Source organism: Pristis pectinata, chromosome 16 (genome assembly GCF_009764475.1).
Source record: "Pristis pectinata isolate sPriPec2 chromosome 16, sPriPec2.1.pri, whole genome shotgun sequence".
NCBI classification, from domain to species: domain Eukaryota; kingdom Metazoa; phylum Chordata; class Chondrichthyes; order Rhinopristiformes; family Pristidae; genus Pristis; species Pristis pectinata.
The window spans coordinates 45449824-45470748 of NC_067420.1; the positions used below are offsets into that span (position 1 = coordinate 45449824).

General features: G+C 52.3%; 1 protein-coding gene across 1 annotated transcript in view; it reads right to left on the minus strand.

Moving 5' to 3' along the window:
* LOC127579061 (cytochrome c1, heme protein, mitochondrial) overlaps positions 1–9095 on the minus strand; it is a 90421-nt gene extending 81326 nt beyond the window's left edge. The window contains 4 exon segments of the mRNA XM_052031691.1: positions 6976–7049; positions 7645–7706; positions 7964–8015; positions 8896–9095. Of these exon segments, the coding sequence (XP_051887651.1) occupies positions 6976–7049; positions 7645–7706; positions 7964–8015; positions 8896–9095 (388 nt within the window).
* Between the last annotated feature and the right edge of the window lie 11830 nt (positions 9096–20925).

Genomic DNA, 20925 nt, shown 5'->3' on the forward strand with positions numbered 1-20925 from the left:
GAGAACACGATTACCTGGTGAACCACAACTTTGGTCTTCAGTTTTCCCCAATAGACCAAAGGTTATGCCAGCATCAATGCCTGTTTGTGCCAAGAGGTTCTCAGACTTGGGAGAGTCTCCTTGTGGAACTTTATGTTGGAGATTAGTGTTGGTGGCAGTTTGGTAATGTTCCTTGTTTTGCTGGTTTTAAGTGTAAGGTTCATTCTCTTGGATGCTTCAGTGAACAACTCGAAGGTGTGTCAGTCTCTGTATTAAAGGAAGGATGGGCTTGCATGGGAGGCAGTGCAGAGTTCACTGGGTCAATTCCTGGGCTGAAGGGAGGGTGGACAGGTTGGGTCCATGTTAATTGAAGTTTAGAAGATTGAGAAGTGATCTCATTGAAGTACCGGACTCGGGGGGGGCATTGCTGGGAGGATGTTTCCCCTGGTGGGGGTCTCTAGAACAAGGGGCCACAGGTGCAGGATTAGAGGGCACCCATCTCAGGCAGTGAGGAGAAATTTCTTCTCTCAGAGGGTGGTGACTCTGGAAGTCCCAGAGGAGATGGAGGTGGAGTCAGTGGATATATTCAAGGTGATAACTGGGAGAGTGGAGGGAACTCACTGCTCCACGTGGAGTTTCACCTGGTTTCCTCCCACATCCCAAAGATATTCTGCTTTCAGGTGACCTGGTTCTGTGAAGTAGCCCTGGTGTGAGCAGACAGTAATTGACATGTGAGGCAACAGGTTTACAGGGACATAAGTGGGGAAATGGGATTGCTGGGCTGCTCAGAGACAGCACAGACTAGTTGGGCTGAATGGCCTCCTACATTGTAAGGTGATACAAAACATGAATGGATAAACCAGGATGTAATTGGATGGTGGAAGAGGCTCAAGACACTGATTGGTTGGCTCCTGTCCCTGCTCCAAGTCCCGATGAGTGAGCTCAGGATGAGGAAACGTGGGTTTCCTGTATGTCAATAAACTAGCTCCACACCATTCGGAGCTGAGGTGTCACACTGCAGTGAGAAAGTTGGCAATGATGTCTCTGCCTTGCTTGAGACCAGTCTGCACTGCCATCAGGTTTGTTGTGGACCCCTGGGTTAGATCATGGCTTACACCCCATTATGTCGGTGTAAGATGGAGATGACTTTATGTAGGCAGCCAAGTTTGACAAGGTTCTTTATAATCCCTTGTGAAGTTCTGTATGGCAGTTGGTACTGCTTGTGTCTCTGGGGCAGGCATGGTAGTGTAGCAGTTAGCGTAACGTTATTACAGCACCAGTGACTCAGGTTCAATTCCGGCCGCTGTCTGTAAGGAGTTTGTACATTCTCCCCGTGTCTGTGTGGGTTTCCTCCGGGTGCTCTGGTTTCCTCCCACATTCCAAAAACTTACGGGTTAGGAGATGTGGACATGCTATGTTGGCGCCAGAAGTGTGGCGACACTTGCAGGCTGCACTCAGAAACACTCTATGCAAAAGATGCATTTCACTGTGTGTTTCAATGCACGTGTGACTAATGAAGAAATCTTATCCTATCTTGCTCTGTGCAGATGTCCACTGGTGGGCAGAAGCCACACTGCAATCCGAGGACCAGGAGATGGTTGAGGAGGACCTGCTGATGACCTTCCCTGAGGGAGATGTCAGGGAGACCTCTCTGCAGGCACCACGTTTGTCTCCTTTCTTAAAGATGGTCAAAAATTGTGCATCGGAGACCCCTCCACACATCATCTTTCTACACATGGGAGATGAGGCTGAAAGATTTAAGGGTCCCACAAAGATAACTCTTCTCAGACAAGCTGGCAACTGTCTGCGAACAGGAGTGAGGAGTGTCTGTGACAAATGGACTGCCCTGTGCTCCACCATAGTTGACATCTGTGAAGAGGCTCTTGGCTTCTCCACCAGGAAGCATCATGAAGAGGTGCAGGAGCTAATTACTGCAAGTGCAAGGTGTTCCTGGATTGGAACCTCCACCACACTCCAAAAAAAATCTCCTCAAACACCTGAAAGCTGAGGTCCATCAGAAAACCCACGACTTAAAGCCAAGACAGCGAGTCAAAGAGCATAGTGGGTCAAGGAACCGCAGAATCTTCAGTACCGTCAATACCATCTATAGCCCAAATACCCACAGACCCACCAACTGACAGCCAAGAATGGAGGCAAGTACGTCAAGGGCAAAAAAGGTGTCAATCCCTTCTGGAAGGAACACTGAGAAACTTCTCAACCATGATTGAGTCTGACACAGGGTCCTCAACTCCATTCCACAGCACACACTCCAGTCCAGATCAATGCGGTCAAAATGGTTGTATATCAACTGAGAAACAAGGCCTCAGGAGTAGAACGGTTTCCCTGCTGAAGTTCTAAAGCTTGGTAGAGAGGAACTTGGATCACAAAAATTATCCCTACGAGTTCTGTTTGTAAATCGATCATCTCTCAGGTTACCCTCACGTGTCTTCACCTGTGTAACTTCTTCTGATGCAACACCTTGGAAAAATCTTCTGAAGATCTAAATATGTTGCATTTACTCGTGCCCCTTCATCTACCCTTCCAGTTAGATTCACAAAAATCTAACATTCCTCAAATACAATCTTCCTTTCATGAGCCAAGCTGACCCTGTCTAATCACATTATGTGCTCTGTGCCCTGTCAACACATCCTTAATAGCCGATGCCAGCATTTCCTTGACAACATTTGTCAGACTAACTAGCCTGCAGTTTCCTGAAACTGACTGAAAAGCTGCGTCAAAATTTCCAGAATCTGGGACTGGAGTTATAAGGACAGATTGGATCGACTGGGTCTGTTTTCCCAGTGAAGGGGGCTGAGAGGTGACATGATAGAGGTGTGCAGAATTATGAGGGGCATAGATAGAGTAGGTAGTCAGTATTTGCTTCTTGTGGGAAGGATGTCTAAAACTAGAGGGCATCAGTTAAGGTGAGGGAGGAGGTTTAAAGGGGATCTGAGGGGTAAATTTTTCCTCACAAAGAGCAGTGGGTATCTGGGATGAGCTGCCAGAGGGGGAGGTGGAGGCAGGAACAGTAACAACATTTAAGAGGCAGCTGGACAGGTGCTTGAATGAGCAGGGCACAGCGGGAGATGGAATTAATGCAGGCAGGCGGGATTAGTATAGATGGTGGTCAGCATGGTGGGCTGAAGAGCCTCTTTCTGTGCTGTACATCTCTATGACTCTAAGATCACTAGCCATGCAGCCACAATCACCCAGGCACTCAGGGAACCCTCAAGTTCTTCACCTTTATTACTCCCCGTCTCTGGAACATTGCTGCTGTCTCACACATTCCTTCACTCCCTGGCTCAACTTTCCATTTTAGCCTCCGACAACAGATGTCCCTACAACCCGTTTGCCCAGTTCTCTGCTGTACATATTCTGCAAGCTTCTGCTCATCTGAAATCATCCTCATCTTTCAGTCACAGGTGGAAAACTCTACCTTCGTCAATGGAATGTGATTTCACTTAGAATTTACAAATATTGTTTTAAGTGTACACCATTTGCCCATCTAACATCACATCTCCATCTGATTTCCCAACTTTACCAGCTCGTCTCACACCTTTGTAAATATTTGTTTAACACTGTAATTAAGTCCAGATCTAACTGTCAAACTGCCTGTGAAACCCCGTCACATTATGTTCACCCTTTCCCAGAGGCTCCTTCCCTGCAGGTTATTGCCCGTCTTCTCTCCAGGTCTAAAACAGATTAAAATAAAAACAGAATATGCTGGGGACACTCAGCAATTAAACAGAACCTATATTTCACGTTGTTGATCTTGCATCAGAATGTAACATCTTCAGCCGAAATATTAACCCTGTTTTCTTCTCCACAGACGCTGCCTGACCTGCTGAAGACTTCCAGCATTTTCTATTTTATTTCAGATTTCCAGCATCTGCAGATTTTTGCTGTTGATCTAAAATGGTCCATGGCTTGGCTGGTTCTGCTGCTTATATTTTGACAAACTATCCTGGCCACATTCAGTGATCTTGCCCTCGAGACGTACTACTTGTTTTGTTCAACATGTATGGGCTGTGGTCACTACACCACCTTTGTTACCAGTGTGCTTGTTCTCAGTGGGACAGGGGTCCAAGGCAGTGACACCTTGTCACTTCTTACCTCCACCCTGGCCCTACTGACCACTGCCCTCAAACATCTCTGGTTCTAGGCCGTGTTCCCCCTTCCCCCCTCCCAATCTGCCCCTCAAACCGCAATCAAATAGATGTTGTGGATATGACATCTACCAGCCGGGGATGGTGGAGTCACTACTGTACGAAGGGTTGGAGGGAACAGAGGGACGATGAGGGAAAACTGATAAACATGAGAGAAGGGAACAACGGGATTTGCTGACAGGAGAGAGGTCGAGAGCAGGGGACTGGGTCACGTGCAGCACAAACACCAACTCAGCACAACAGTCCGTGCTAACAATTGATGCAACTCTACGTAAACTGTGCAGAGGCACAGCTGGTGGTTGGTGAAATAGAAATCAGATACATGCTCCTTTTCTCTCTCTCTCTCACACACACACCCCCATCAAAAACAAAACTGTCCTCAAGGTGTGACAGGGTTAAGTCTACAAGCTACAAATTCAGCTGTAACATCTGTGCAGAGTTAGGTTTGAGAATTCGGGTGCGTGGTCAGACCCACAGACTGCCAGACCACAGTCAGCCTGAGAGTTATGGGCTGTCATAAGCTGTGCACAATTAGTACAAGATGAGGTAAGATAACAGGTCCATGCAGCGAGTTAGAGGTGTAACATGGAGAATACCTGTTGATTCACAAAAAAACAAGTGGAGTGGTTTCCTCCACAGCTCACGTGACCCATCAATTTCAACTCACTCACATCAGCAATATTTTATGACTTGCTTCTGATTTTATAACAACTGTTAAAGTGAATGTTTCAGCTTTGATACTCTTGTCCATTTTAAATGCACTACATTAAATTACAAACCCAGTCCACATGGTTCTACAAAAACTCCTAGAATATCATGGTTACACAGCCCCTCCCCACAATGACAAGGGTTAGGGTCCGGCTCTAGGCAAGCTGCCACACATTTACTCAGCTCTTCGTCACGTTCTGTAAAACGGTGCAACGCAACAAAAGTCACACTCTCCAAACGGTTCCCTCCCACAGACCCCTCCCTCCTCCCCTCCCCACAGATCCCCCCCCTTCCCTCCTCCACACAGACCCTTCCCTCCTTCTCCCCCTCACACCGACCCCCCCCCCCCCCCCCCCCCCCCCCCCCCCACCCCCCCCCCCCCCCCCCCCCCCCCCCCCCGCCCTCTCTCAGTTCACATCCAATTCCACTTCTCAAGTGATTATCCGATCTGGTTCCCTCCCTTTGCTGCAGGTGGTGTTGAGTCCCAGATTATTTCCACAACACAGCCTGTGGCTGTGCCAGTGATTGACAGAAATGACTCAGGAGAGCAGAACAAACAGAAGGCCATTCAGCCCTTCACACCTGCTTTCCCACAGCTGACCCATTAATTCAGCCCCACTGTCCGGCATTAACACCATCTCTTGGTTTCCTTTCCGACACTGACGAGAAACTGAATGGTACATGAATTAGAAAAGTGGGAAGGAGGGAGGGAGGGGACATATGAAAGCGTCCAGTAGCTTTAAGATGGATAAATTCCCAGGGCCAGATAAAATGTCTCCCATGTCACTACATGAAGCAAAGGATGGAATAGGCTGGTTCTATTGCTTAAAAGGGGAGAGGAGAGAAGAGAAGGGGTCAGGATGAGTAGCTACAGGTTCGCTTGCCTCACATAAGTGTTAAAGGATTCTGAACAAGGGTATAAATTAGCATCGACAGAGGTTAATCAAGATCAACTTGTTGTTAAGGGAAGGTCACGTCTGAGTAATTTATTTACATTTGTTTGCGGTGGTAACAAGGAGCACAGAGAAGGCAAGGACAATTTCTTTCAGTATACACAGGTTTTCACAGCACTTTTGACAAAATCCCACACAGCAGTCAGATGAAAGCTAAAGCCTATGGAATCTAAAGAATGTGATAAGTATTAAAAACAGGCTCTGTGAGTGAAAAAGATCCAGTGACAGTAGGGCACTGGATCCTACTCAACGTATACAAAAATGATTTGGACTTTACATTAACGGGACCCACAATTATGAAACTTGCCAATGATACTGAAGTTTGCTTCTTTTAAAAGCCTGGAATGCATTTTATCTGGACCTGGTGATTTAACCACCCTAAAGGTATTAGACCCTTTAACGTCCCCATGCCTCGCTCTGTTTACTGTTTCCAATATTTGCATTCCATCTCCTCAACGTCAGAAGACTCAGCCAAAGTCTTTGCTTAAACCGAAAGTGTCAGCAGTGAGCAGGGGAGTTTCCGAGCAGGTGGGCACCACAAGAGGAGACACAAGGTGAGGGAACACCTGACGTGTGAAGGAATAGAGGGAGCACTGTGTGGAATTTTGGGGAACACGGACAGACAGGACCAGCTCCCTCAGAGGGGTCAGTGACCAAGGGACAGCGACCCAGGGACAGCGGTTTATAGAATCGACAGCAAATGCAGGGGCAGCTGGGGGCTTTGTTTCACCCAGTGAGTGGTGGGAGTGGGGCAGTAACTGCCTGACGGGGTAGTGGAAGCAGAACCTTGCACACTGAGGCAGCAGCAGATGATCCAAAGATCTCGGACCCAGGGCTCCGGTGGAGAGTGGGAGCTGGCACTGCACCAAATGACCTGTGGCTGGCACAGACACTATGGACTGAATGGCCTCTGTTCCTATTAAATCTCTCCTCTCTCACCTCAAACCTGTGCCCTCTAGTTCTTGATTTCCCAACCCTGGGAAACAGACTGTGTGCTTTCACCCTATCAATGCCCCTCATGATTTTACACACCTCTATAAGGTCACCCCTGTCCCTTATGCTCCAATGAAAATGGTCCCAACCTGCTCAACCTCTCTCCATAACTCAGTCCCTCAAGTTCTAGCAACATCCGTGTAAATCTCTGCCCTCTTTCCAGCTCACTCACTCACCTCGTGTGTTTGTGGCCAGGTCTGCTACTTTCTGAAAAGCATCCAGGAAGGCGCCAGCTATGACAATGGTCGTCCTGCAACAGAGGAAGGGTTCAGTCTGGTCACAACAGGCAGTAACGCTGTTCAGGAAAGGCAGAATCACCCTGCCAATGTCACCCCCCCACCCGCAACACCCCTTCACCATCCACAAATTCCGTCCAAGGCCAAGATAGCCGCTGAGCTATTCGACTGCAGTGGGGCAGCACACTGATCCATGGTTTATCAGCTGACCTCTGGCTGCAGCCAGTGTTGTGGACACACCTTCGGTTATCCATCTTTTACTGCCCCCACCCCTCTCATTGCCCATGTCCTCCCAAAATCAACCCCTCCCCACTGACCCCAAACCCCCACCACCCACCCCCAACCCCCATCAAACATTGAGCTGCTCCCATGGACCCCTACCTTGAACCCCCACCCCACACCAACCCCAACCTCCATCAAACACCCACCTGGATCCCCACCCATCCTAACCCCATTCCCACTGCTCCCCGTGCAGGAATGAACCAAGATCCCCAGAGTTACTTGAGCCCCAGAGTTGCCCCAGACCCCAGCACCAACTCTGGGGGCCGGCGGCTGGGCCAAAGGCACATTTATATTTAAGTTTAATGTCTGAGTCGGTGAATCTCGTACCTGAGGTGTGACTGCAGCTTTGTAGTTTTGGAGATGAAATCCTCCCAGACTGGGTACCCACCCTGGAGAGAGAGGAAGACTGGGTCAGCAGGACAGCCCCACAGTTAGCTCGAACCCACGGCGTTTACACAGTCACGGTGTTTCAGCCCAGGACTGACCCAACACCAGAGTACCTAGGGCTGGAATGCCAGCACCTGCCACCTGCACTGAACCCATCAGGAAGGGACCAATCCTCAATGCAATGCCAGGGTCTGTCAGTACAGGTCATCTCCTCACACCCTTCCACAGAGAGTGGGAATGTGCCCTGCCAGCTTCACACCTTCGCCAGCCGGATAATTCCTGGCTCCGGGTGGTCCACTCTGTGGTAGGTGCTGATGGAGCAATGGAACATGGAATAGTACAGCACAGGAACAGGCCCTTCGGCCCACCACGTCTGCACTGACCATGATGCCAGTCTAATACCATCTACCTGCACGTGGTCCATATCTCCCCATCCCATCTGTTCACGTGCCCGTCTAAATGTCTATTAAACACCATCGTATCTGCCTCTACCACCTCCCCTGGCAGCCTGTTCCAGGCACCCACCATGTAAAAGTACTTGCCTTGTAAATCTCTTTTAAACTTCTTCTCCCCTCTCACCTCTGCCCTCTAGTATTTGACATTTACCTCCTGGGAGAAAGACTCTGTCTACCCTATCTATACCTCTCATAATTTTATAAACCTCTGTCAGGTCTCCCTCAGCCTCTGATGCTCCAGAGAAAACAGCCCAAGTTTGTTCAACCTCACCTTATAGCTCATGCCCTCTAATCCAGGCAGCATCCTGGCGAACCTCTTCTGCACCTTCTCCAAAGCCTCCACATCCCTCCTGTAATGGGGCGACCAGAACTGCACGCAATACTCCAAGTGTGACCCAACCAAAGTTTTATACAGCTGTAACATGAATTCCTAATTCGACTGCTGAAGGCAAACGCGCCTCCTTCCGTGTCTAATTGTGTCGCCATTTTTATGGAGCTATGGATTTGGACCCCAAGATCCCTCAGTACCATCAATGCTCCCAAGGGTCCTGCCATTTACTGTACACTTTCCTCTTATGTTTGACCTCCCAAGTGCAACACCTCACACTGTCCAGATTAAACTCCATCTGCCACTTCCCTGCCCACATCTCCAACTGATCCACATCCTGCTGAATCTTTTGACAACCTTCCTCACTGTTCACAACTCAACCAATTGTTGTGCTGTTTGCACACTTACTGATCAGCCCGCCTATATTTTCGCCCACTTTGGACAGTGGATCTTTCACTGGGAAGACCCAACACGTGTTCCTCCTCCCTCAGCAGCGTCCGTGCTTTGCTGACCACAGTGGGAGTCTCAGCTGCATCCCATTGGCTGGCCACACTTGGCCAGGAATGTCCACTGCCCCCGAATACGTCAACGAGGACCCATCCGTGCATTTCCACCATCTACCAGCCCAGCAGGACTGTCCACTAGCCTGAGTGCTACAATGGGTGCTTGGCGTCGTAGATTCATACGGCACAGAAACAGGCCCCTCGCCCATCACATCCACGCTGACCTTTCTCCCCATCCACACTAATCCCATTTGCCCACATTAGATCTGTGTCCTTCTCTGCCTCGCATGTGTCTGTCTAAATGCTCTTAAACTTTGTGATGTATCTGATTCCACCCCCTCCTCTGGCAGTGAGTTCCAGATATCACCCCTTTCTGGGTAAAAGCTTACCCCTCAGATCCCCCTTGAACCTCAACTTAAACCTATGATCCCTTGTTTTTGTTACACTCACCATGGGAAAAAGATTCTGACCCTCTACACTACCCCTATGCTTCTCACGATCTTATAAACCTCTATCAGGTCACCCCTCAGCCTGCTTCTCTCCAGTGAACACAAGCACAGCCTGTCCGATCTCGCCCCATAACTAAAGTCCTCCAATGCAGGGAATGTCCCAGTGACTCTCCTTTGCACTCCCTCCAGTGCAGTCACATCCTTTGTGTGGTGGTTGGTACAGGCACCGTGGGCTGAAGGGCCTGTTTCCGTGCTGTGTGAAATTACAACAGGGGAGTGGGGTGGGAATCATTCCATCAGCACCCCTCTCCCCGGACTCACTCCCTCCAACACCAGAGCTCTGTGGCGCTGTTGATATTTGCCAAGGCCACAGAACATCCAAGGTCCGCCTTCTACATCTGACAGGAGTTGCAATGTCACACTCCTTCCAAGTCCTTTCTCGAAATACATCACTGGTCCGCACCGTGGATGCAAGTCTGGGGAACCCTCCTCCACAGGCTCAGGAACACCTCCCACCAGGAGGACTGCAGAGGTTCAATGAACAGTGACACGAGAGTGGGGTGGGCTGTCACCGATCGACAGCCCTGTCAGGGCTTAGACCGGACACGCAGGGTCATTGTGGGGTCACTGTCAGCCAGCAGAAGCAGGAACTGGAGTTCCAGGCTCCTGAGGGAGGTGCCCGGTATCTGGTACACGGGCCTGAAGGTTCAGCAGGAGATCTTCAGCACACAGCTCTGGAGGTTCAGTTGCCGCTGTTTATGCACTATTTATACCCGCCCATACACTGGTTATTTTTGGCTCACATTTGTTCTGCCTCAAGCTGCCTTGATGCTGGGAGGAAGGTGCAGGTACATCCAGACCAACAGCCTCCTGTGTCATCGACACTTCTGCAGAAGGTGGGGCTGGAGTTAGAACCTGTCTGGAAGCCACTCCTGGGAGTGGTGTAGAGCAGAGTGACACCATGGACCTCCCTTTCCCAACCCCGTGAGACCCACACCACACCTCTGCTTCCCCCCCCCACCCCCAACACAGTCCCTCCAGTCAGACATTACCGACTGTAACCAGCCCAGCTCACTGAACCACGCAGGGCAGGTCGACCGCACCAGGCATCACACCAAGGTGGCTGTGCTATCTGATGGAGCGTGAACACTTGTGGCTACAGGGTGGGTGGGTGGGGTGGGTGCCTTCACTCACTCACTACCCCTGGGTCACTGGTGTCACCCGGGTCAGTGACGGAGGGAGTAGGAGGGAGCGACGTATGTCCAGCTCCCCACCAGCCTGTTCCCCCGGGACAGCTGTGGCTGGTGGTCAGTCAGCACTGCTCATTCCAGTCGGGGTGGTCCGTGGGAGGGTGGGGGGCAGGGGATGGGGGAGCAGGCGGCAGCATGGTCCCTGGAGGGGGTGGGGGTGGGGGCCCACCAACTATTAATCCCACAGACGACAACTGTTTGAGAGTAGAATTCAAACCTGTTCCCTTCAGACAGACGATGTTTATCCACAGCCCGGCAATAATGTGGCAGAAACTACAACCGGACCCGGGGTTACAGAGTGCAGTTTAATTGGGAGTCCACAGGGGGACAAATCCCAGTTCATAGAAAGTGCAGAGGCACCGCCCCTCCCACGGTGTGACCCTCCCTCAGTACCGCCCCACCCACGGTGTGACCCTCCCTCAGTACCGCCCTACCCACGGTGTGACCCTCCCTCAGTACCGCCCTACCCACGGTGTGACCCTCTCTCAGTACCGCCCCACCCACGGTGTGACCCTCTCTCAGTACCGCCCCTCCCTCGGACAGTCTGGGTTTCCTACTGACACGTCACCTGGTCCCAGCTCCCTCCCCACCCCCCAAGCTGCACCAACTCCCCCCACCCCCGAGCTGCACCAACTCCCCCCACCACCTTCCTTGCTGGACTCGGTTATTGATGGCACCCTTTATGGAGTGAATGTTCATCACCACTCATCAGCCCAGCCTGGGCAGCGTTTCCTCAAACCTGGGCCCTCAGTTGGAGACCCCCTGCCCTGGGGGAAACACTCTGTCCTATCTATGTCCCCCAGTGATATCAACCTCCACAAAGTGAACCCTCAGCCTCTTAGGTTCCAGTGAGAATAAGCCGTCGATCCCCTCTCGCTGTGACTGCAGCCCTCCACTCCGCAACATCCACAGGGCAGCGGAGAGAGTGCAGAACAGTCACCAGGACAGGTGGGGGGTGGGGTCTGGGGGAGCAGTGTGCCCTGCTTGGGGGGGGTCTGGGGGTTCAGTACGTCCTGTGGGGGGGCTGGAGAAGGGGGAAGTTCTCCTTGGAACAAAGTTTAAGGGAAGACTCAGTGGAGCCGTTGACAAGGGGGTTGATCTGGATGGAGTAACCGGTTACAGGAGCGAGGTTCCAGACCAGGGGACCCCGAGCGAGGGCAGTCAGCACGCTGAGGGGAGGAGGGATGTTTCTCTCAGGGAAGTTTCAAAGGCAGCTGAGGAATTCCTGAGCCGAGTATTTTTCTGGGCTGTGGTGAGTGGGAATATGCAGCAAGGCATTCCGTTCAGGCACGGTCACTGGACGGCCCCGGTAAGACCGAGAGTCTGTCGGGCTGCCTGCACTCTCTCTCGGGCCAGTTTACATTGTTGAAGCAAACTCGTGTTTCCTGCCTCACCCACCTCTGCTGCAGCCTCCTTCTGATGTACAGAGCTTCCTTTATAGATAAGCACACTGGCTTCCCACCCTAAACAAACAGCTGAGAGACAAGCTGTTCGTAGCTCCGAGCTGGGACAAGCTGTGAAGCAACAATTGGGGCTGTTGAAACTCTGGCTGATTGAGGTTGGGTTGGCCGTTCACCCGTCAAATTCCAACACCCTTGGTCACTGCCCAACCATCTATGTCATTGGGGTCAAACACAAACACCAGAGGTACAGTCAGAATGGGCCCACCCCGCAGTGTCTGTGGATCACAGTCCCAGCTCTCACTGCAACACCAGCAGATCACAGCGCCAACTCACTGCAACACTGGCAGATCAAAACGCTGGCCGTTTGCAGTGCCAACTCACTGCAACACTGGCAGATCACAACACTGGCAGTTCACAGCGCCAACTCACTGCAACACTGGCAGATCACAGCACCAATTCACTGCAACACTGGCAGATCACAGCACTGGCTGCTTGCAGTGCCAACTCACTGCAACACTGGCAGATCACAGCACTGGCAGTTCACAGTGCCAACTCACTCTAACACTGGCAGATCACAGCACCAAACTGCAACACTGGCAGATCACAACACTGGCAGATCACAGCGCCAACTCACTGCAACGCTGGCAGATCATAACTCTGGCCGTTTGCAGTGCCAACTCACTGCAACACTGGCAGATCACAACACTGGTGGTTTGCACTGCCAACTCACTGCAACACTGGCAGATCAGTGCCAACTCACACTGCAACACTGGCAGATCACAGTGCCAACTCACACTGCAACACTGGCAGATCACAACACCGGCAGATCAGTGCCAGCTCACACTGCACTGCTGGCTGCGACACTAACACACTGCAACGCATCAGTTAGGCTTCTGGCAATTCCTGTTTATTATCGGCAGCACAACGACAAGGTCCCTCATGGTCGGCTGACCCAGAAGGTTAAGATTTGGTAGTTTGGAACCAGAACTGATTTTCCCTCAGAAGGAGTTATTCTGGCTGGAGGTCCGTGACCAGTGGTGTTCCGCAGGGGTTGGTGCTGGGACCTCTGTTGTTTGTGATGTACATCAATGACTTGGATGAAAATGTAGGGGAGTGAATCAATAAGTTTGCAGGTGACACAGAGATTGGTAGAGCTGTGGACAGTGTAGAAGGTTATCAAAGGCTACACCAGGATATAGATCAGTTCCAGATATGGGCAGAGAAATGGTAGATGGAGTTTTATCCAAACAAATGCGAGGTCAAATGTAAGGGGAAAAGTGTACAGTTAATGACAGGACCCTTAACAACATTGATATCCATACCTCCCTGAAAATGGAAATGCAAGTAGATAGTGTGGTAAAGAAAGCGTATGACATGGTGGCCTTCATTGGTCAGGGCAGTGAATATAAGAGTCAGGAAGTTGTGTTGCAGTGATATAAAACTCTGGTTAGGCCACACAATGTTCTGGTCACCCCATTACAGGTGGATGTGGAGGCTTTGGAGAAGGTACAGAAGAGTTTCACCAGGATGCTGCCTGGATTAGAGGGCATGAGCTATAAGGAGAGTTTGGACAAACTTGGATTATTTTTCTCTGGAGCATCAGAGGCTGAGGGGAGACCTATCATGAGAGGCACAGATAGGGTAGACAGTCAGAATCTTATTTCCAAGGTAGAAACCCAAATACTAGAGGGGCATGGGTTTAGGATGAAAGGGGGAAAGTTTAAAGGAGATGTGCAGGGCAAGTATTTTCACGCGGAGAGTGGTGGGTGCTTGGAACAGGCTGCCTGGGGTGGTGGTAGAGGCTGATACAAGAGTGGTGTTTAAGAGGCTGGTAAATAGAATGTGCAGGGAATGGAGGGATTTGGGTCATGTGCAGGCAGAAGAGATTTAGTTTAATTCAGCATCATGTCTGGCACAGACATGGTGGGCCGAAGGGCCTGTTCCATGCTGTACGTTCAATGTTCTAAGTTGTGGGAAGTGTGACCTGTGAGAGCCAATGACTGGGCAACCTTCCTACCTGGAGTCTTCTCACGTCAAGGGAGCACCATACTGTCAGAGGGCAGTCTCCGGAAGGTACCAAGGTGATTTAATGATGAGCAGTGACTTTCCCCAGTGTCCCAGAGACAAATCCACCAATCAATCACAAAAGGATTATCTGCTGTTTGTGGGATCTTGCTGTGTCTCATTTCCAATTCAGGGAGATTGTCTGTGTCTGACCCATGCTATCTCTGACCCTGGGAGTGTGTGATGGGACGGTGCAGAGGGAGTTTCACCCTGTGTCTGACCCTGGGAGTGTGTGATGGGACGGTGTGGAGGGAGCTTCACCCTGTGTCTGACCCCGGGAGTGTGTGACGGGATGGTGCGGAGGGAGCTTCACTCTGTGTCCACTCAAGTTACATTGCAGATATGGAGGAAGCCTGGAGTTGTTGAGCCCTGTCGACAGGCAAGATTTACTTACCAGGTGATGTCACGGGGTCACTCCTGCCTTTGAAAGCTTTATGGGCAGGAAGCAGCTGAACTTTTCATTTTAATATCAGACTTCCAATTTTTTCTGTTAAACTTTAACAACGAATTGATCAAAGATTGAAAGCAATAAATACCTTCCCTCATTAAACAGAACTGCAGCATTCCAACTGTGGGACACTCTGACAGTGTCAAATACACTCTGGACACGTTCTGGTTCCACCTTTCACCAGATTGGGATCATAGTGCAGGTCCCCATGAGAGGAAATGTAAGTAACTCAGCTCCAATCAACAGCGAGACAGCCTCTGACTGTAGAAACTCAGAGACCCTTTCAACAAACCAACACAGCATGCAACACCCAAATAAGTTGTCCCTGCCCTGGGAGTGTATGACGGGACGGTGTGGAGCGAGCTTCACTGTGTCTGACCCCGGGAGTGTGTGATGGGACGGTGCAGAGGGAGCATCACTGTGTCTGACCCCGGGAGTGTGTGATGGACATGTGCAGAGGGAGCTTCACTCTGTGTTTAACCCCGGGGAGTGTGTGATGGGACGGTGCGGAGGAGCTGCACTCTGTGTCTGACCCCGGGAGTGTGTGATGGGACGGTGCGGAGGGAGCTGCACTCTGTGTTTAAACCCCGGGAGTGTGTGATGGGACGGTGCGGAGGGAGCGCACTCCTGTGTCTGACCCATACCCGGGAGTGTGTGATGGACGGTGCGGAGGGAGCTTCACCCTGTGTCTGACCCATACCCCGGGAGTGTGTGATGGGACGGTGCGGAGGAGCTGCACCCTGTGTCTGACCCATACCCCGGGAGTGTGTGATGGGACGGTGCGGAGGGAGCTGCACCCTGGTCTGACCCCATACCCCGGGAGTGTGTGATGGGACGGTGCGGAGGGAGCTGCACCCTGCGTCTGACCCATACCCCTGGGAGTGGTGATGGGACGGTGCGGAGGGAGCTGCACTCTGTGTCTGACCCATACCCCGGGAGTGTGTGATGGGACAGTGCGGAGGGAGCTGGCACTCTGTGTCTGACCCATACCCCGGGAGTGTGTGATGGGACGGTGCGGAAGGAGCTGCACTCTGTGTCTGACCCATACCCCGGGAGTGTGTGATGGGACGGTGCGGAGGGAGCTTCACTCTGTGTCTGACCCCGGGAGTGTGTGATGGGACAGTGCAGAGGGAGCTGCACCCTGTGTCTGACCCATACCCCAGGAGTGTGTGATGGGATGGTGCGGAGGGAGCTTCACTCTGTGTCTGACCCCGGGAGTGTGTGATGGGACGGTGCGGAGGGAGCTGCACCCTGTGTCTGACCCATACCCTGGGAGTGTGTGATGGGACGGTGCGGAGGAAGCTTCACTCTGTGTCTGACCCCGGGAGTGTGTGATGGGATGGTGCGGAGGGAGCTGCACCCTGTGTCTGACCCATACCCTGGGAGTGTGTGATGGGACGGTGCGGAGGGAGCTGCACCCTGTGTCTGACCCATACCCTGGGAGTGTGTGATGGGACGGTGCGGAGGGAGCTGCACTCTGTGTCTGACCCATACCCCGGGAGTGTGTGATGGGACGGTGCGGAGGGAGCTGCACCCTGTGTCTGACCCATACCCTGGGAGTGTGTGACATTGCACAGCTCAGGGACAGGCCCTTCAGCCCACGATGTCTGTGCCAAACATAACACCAAATTAAACCAAATCCTCCTGCCTGCACATGATCCACATCCCTCCATGCCCTGCACATTCACGTGTCTATTTAAAAGCCTCTTGAACACCTCTATCGTATCTCCCTCCATCTCCCCTGACAGCATGATCCAGGCACCCACCACTCTCGGTGTAAAACACTTGCCCCACACACTCCTTTCAACTTTCCCCTTCTCATCTTAAAGCTGTGTCCTCCAGTATTTGACATTTCTACCCTAGGCAAAAGACTGACTGTCTACCCAATCTCAGCCTCTCATAAACCTCTATCAGGTCTCCCCTCAGCCTCAGATGCTCCAGAGAAAACAACCCAAGTTGGTCCAACCTCTCCCTATAGCTAATACCCTCTAATCCAGGCAGCATCCTGGTGAACCTCCTCTGCACCCTCTCCAAAACCCCAACATCTTTCCTGTAAAGGTGGGGGGGGGAAGAGGGGAACAGAACTGCAGACAATGCTCCAAGTGCGACCTAACCAAAGTTTTATACAGCTGCAACGTGACTTCCTGACTCTCATACTCACTGCCCCAACCGATGAAAGGTACGCATGCTGTATGCTTTCCTCACTGCCCTGTCCTCGTGTTGCTCCTTTCTGGGAGCAATGGGACTTGCACCCTAGATCCTTCTGGACAGGATAGTGTAGAGGGAGCTTCACACTCACCAAGAGGTGAATTTACACTTCGGTTAGACACCGGGGTGAGAGTTTGATGGCACGGACACAAATTGGGGAGATCCCACTTATGACCCCTAATTTCATCCAGAGGGATCCCAGGGTGTGACAGTGGGCTTCAGTACCAAGGCTGTGGCCTATGGTGATCCCAGCCCTGGAGTCACAGAGAGTGAGTGGTCTGTCTACACTTCTGGCTCCTGCTATTGTCAAATCTGACTGTGGAACCCCTGCAGTGAAGGACAAGCCATGGAGAAGGTACAACACAGACAGGTTGATCGCGGGGTGCCCAAGGTGGACCCACTAAACCCAGACATAACGGAGCCCTGCAGACTCGTCTGGCTCCAGGCCTGTGCCTTTACAGTACAGACCCGCACCCAATCCCACCTCCCACCGCCGGGGCCCTCACCCAGTGCTGTCTAGACCAGTGTTACGGAGAGGCTCTGCAGTAACTGGAGTCAGCTCCCTGTGACACATCCCAGCAACTGCAGACACCCAATGACAGCAGCCTCAGACCCGGGGGGGGGGGGGGGGGGGGGGGGGCTGCTCCCCAATTCAACTCCCAAAGTGCCCATTGGTCATGGACACACAGCTGGAGGGGAGGGGCGATGAGGGTGTGGGTGACCAGAGAGAGGCACTCCCAGGGGACAGAGGGGAGACCGGCAGCTCAGGGTGTTCCCCCCTCCCCCCCTTGCTTGCCTTCCACAACCCCCCCCAAGCCAACCGCACCCCCCCACCCGCCCACTCCAACTGTTGGAGCAGGGGGGAGGGGACATGTTGCTGGATCACCTGCCTCAAGGGCAGCAGGGCACAGGAAGATCCCAGCAGGCTAGGAGTGAAATAAAACCTGATCAGCTGAGCCAGGAAAGGGTTAAAGAGGGAGTGAGACCAGCTGAGGCTGGGGGGGGGGGGGGGGAGTGAGGGGAGGAACCTTGACTACACATCCAGGAGGGAATTCTGGAGGGGCGAGGCGTTGACTCTGACTCCTCATCCCCGACACACAGAGGGGAGCGGCTTCCACCCTCCCCCCTCCCTCTCCCACGGGCAGCTAAGGGATCCCCCAGATCTGAGGGAGCCCCGCGGTGGGGGGGGGCGTTCTCTGCATGACACTGTCTGGGGGTGCCCTCTGCCCCCCCCCACCCCCCGTGTGGCTGGGGGAAGGGCTGATGTTGCTCGGGGGAACCAGCACAGGGACACTCCGGTGGTTGGACAGTGACACACACACAGGAAGCCGAGCTGTCTGGCGAAGGGGAGCCGACAGAATCAAGGAGGAACAGCAATAAATTAACAAGTTCAGACACGCAGCCGGGCAGAGGTCGTGGTGAGAGGAAGGAGCTGTGAGCCAGTGATGAGTCAGGGCTCTGTCACGCTGCTGAGAGTGCGAGGTGCAGTGGAATCTGAAACCGAGGTGTGCAGGAGCCCCGGATGGGTGTGACACAGTGCTTTGACAGCCCAGAATGGGAGATAGCAGCTCAGTGACTCACCTGTACACCAGGTAAACCAACCACTTACACCCTCTCCGGTAAACACATTCAAGCCCAGGCAGAGGTTTGAAGGACTGAGTTATGGAGCGAGGTTGAGCAGGCTGGGACTTTTCTCATTGGAGCGTAGGAGACTGAGGGGTGACCTTATAGCGGTGTGTAGATTTGTGAGGGGCATCGACAGGGTGAATGTGCACAGTGTTTTTCCCAGGGTTGGGGAATCAAGAACTAGAGGACATAGGTTTAAGGTGAGAGGGGAGAGATTTAATAGGAACCTGAAGGGCAACTTTTACACCCAGAGGGTGGTCAGTATATGGAACGAGCTGCCAGAAGGAGTAGGTGAGGCAGGTACATTAACATTTAAAAGATACTTGGACAGGTACATGGATAGGAAAGGTTCAGAGGGATGTGGGCCAAATGCAGGGAAATGGGACGAGCTTAGATGGGAGTCTTGGTCGGCAGAAACCGGTTGGGCCATGTTTCCGTGCTGTGTGACCATGACATTCACAGCCCACGGCAGGAAGATCAGTGCTGCCCTTTGCCAGTGACTGTGGGCAGCCAGAACATGTTTGAGTCAGAAACCTGTGGTTACATCACCCAGTGGACGAGCACCACAGACTGTTACAGCTGAGGCCAATCAGCCCATCCCATCGATGTCATTCCATCAGCCCTACAAATTATTTGTCTTAATGTCCCAACTCCTGCCAACTTCCTTTGGTCCCAGGAGCAGAAATCCCTCCTGGAACCGTTCCGGTGAGTCTCTCTGCACCAGGCTCACCTCCTGGGGCCAGGCAGGGCTGTCAGACTGGCCCTGGGTGTTGGGACAAGCTCGTGACTCAGTGCGGTGGCTTCTGTGCCGGGCAGACAGGCACAGTTACACAATGCGGCTGGTGCTGCAAGGGTACAGCAGCACTGGAGCCCTAGACATTGCAGCACTGCACTGCTGGACATTGCAGCATTGGATGGCCAGACACTGGATAGCAGGGCACTGGAACACTGCACTGCTGGGCACAGCAGCACTGGATGGCCGGACGTCTCAGCACCGCAGCACTGGATGGCCAGACACTGGAGCACTGCTGGACACTGCAGCACCTCTTTGAAAGTTAGTTGCTGGGTAACTTTGAGCCTCAGTGTCTGGCCACTGCCACAGGGCAGAATCACCGAGGGAGCACAACATTGTGTTTAGACACTGAGGTCGGTCTCCCTCTCCACCCTGGGGTGGTGGGAGACCCTGTGGTGTGACTGTGAGGCAGCAGGGGAAATCTCACCAGCATCTTGTCCAGTGTTTACCCCTCAACCACCAGAGCCCTGAATGGTTGAGCAGCCGTGGTGGGAATTGACAGGATTGTGCGAGGTGCTTTAGGAATTCTAGCCTGGCTTTCCTGAATTCCTGTGGATTTGCCATTTTATTTGAAGCTGTCTACATGATCAGACAAGGCCAGCCTGATGGGTACAACCTCACTGTTTGTACAACAGCCCTTGCCCCAGTGAGGGTCAGCGACACACACAGTTCTGATGAACAGACTCCTGTGTGGTACTTCACACCCACAGGAACTTTATAATGAGCAAGACCACATAGTACGGGCAGCAAGTTGTGCTGCTGGTCAAAGATGGATTGAAGAATGAATGATGTTAACACATATGACCGTGGCCGACCCATGTCAAACCCACCAACAGTGACAACGCCCAGTGCAGTGAAGGTCCTCTGTGTTCCCGGATCCAGCACCCAGTCCACCTGAAGATCCCCAGTCTGAGTGAAGGGCAGCCCCACTGTTCCTTCAGGAAGAAATGGGAGGAATCGAGCGCCAGAGTCTGACCGCCAACCCCTGCTCTGAAACCATCTCTGGACTAGTAGGCCAAGGCCATTCTGCACACAGATCTTTCTGGACCATCTCCCCAATTAGACCCCCTTTTCCCTCGCCGGGACACACCAATTCCTAACACACACACTTTAGCCACACAGCATTTAAAAACAAACCGAGAGAATGTGTCAGCAGTGAAACACACCCATTATAGTCCTGGGTTTCAATGTCCCAAAGATCAGACTCTGAAATTAAACATTTGGCGTGACTGGATAAAACTTTGAAACGACTCAGATCGGCTTCACACAGTAGCGCTGCCGGTCAGAGAACTGACCCATCTGGTTCAACGCATTCAGATGTGAAATATAACGTGCAATTATTAACCAGTCTCTGCACCCACCCCTTTCATATTATACACAGCGAATATTTCACGCACGCATCCCGCCCAGGTACACTGCTCCCAGCGAGAGGTTCCTCCTCAGAACCGACCTGACCTCCAGCTCGATAAATGTCTCACAGCAAAGACTTTGCCCAGACACCGTCAGTCCAATCACATCCCACAGCCCAGTCTGAACACCCGCTGACCCAGAAGGGCAAGTAGTTTATTAAACGATCACGTCAATGGCAGATTTAGCAAACACACACTTCAACCCAAACAACTTCAAATCCCTCCGAGACTCGTTCCCGTCACTTCCCTGGTGACGGCTCTCCCTCCCTCCCTCGACACCCGACT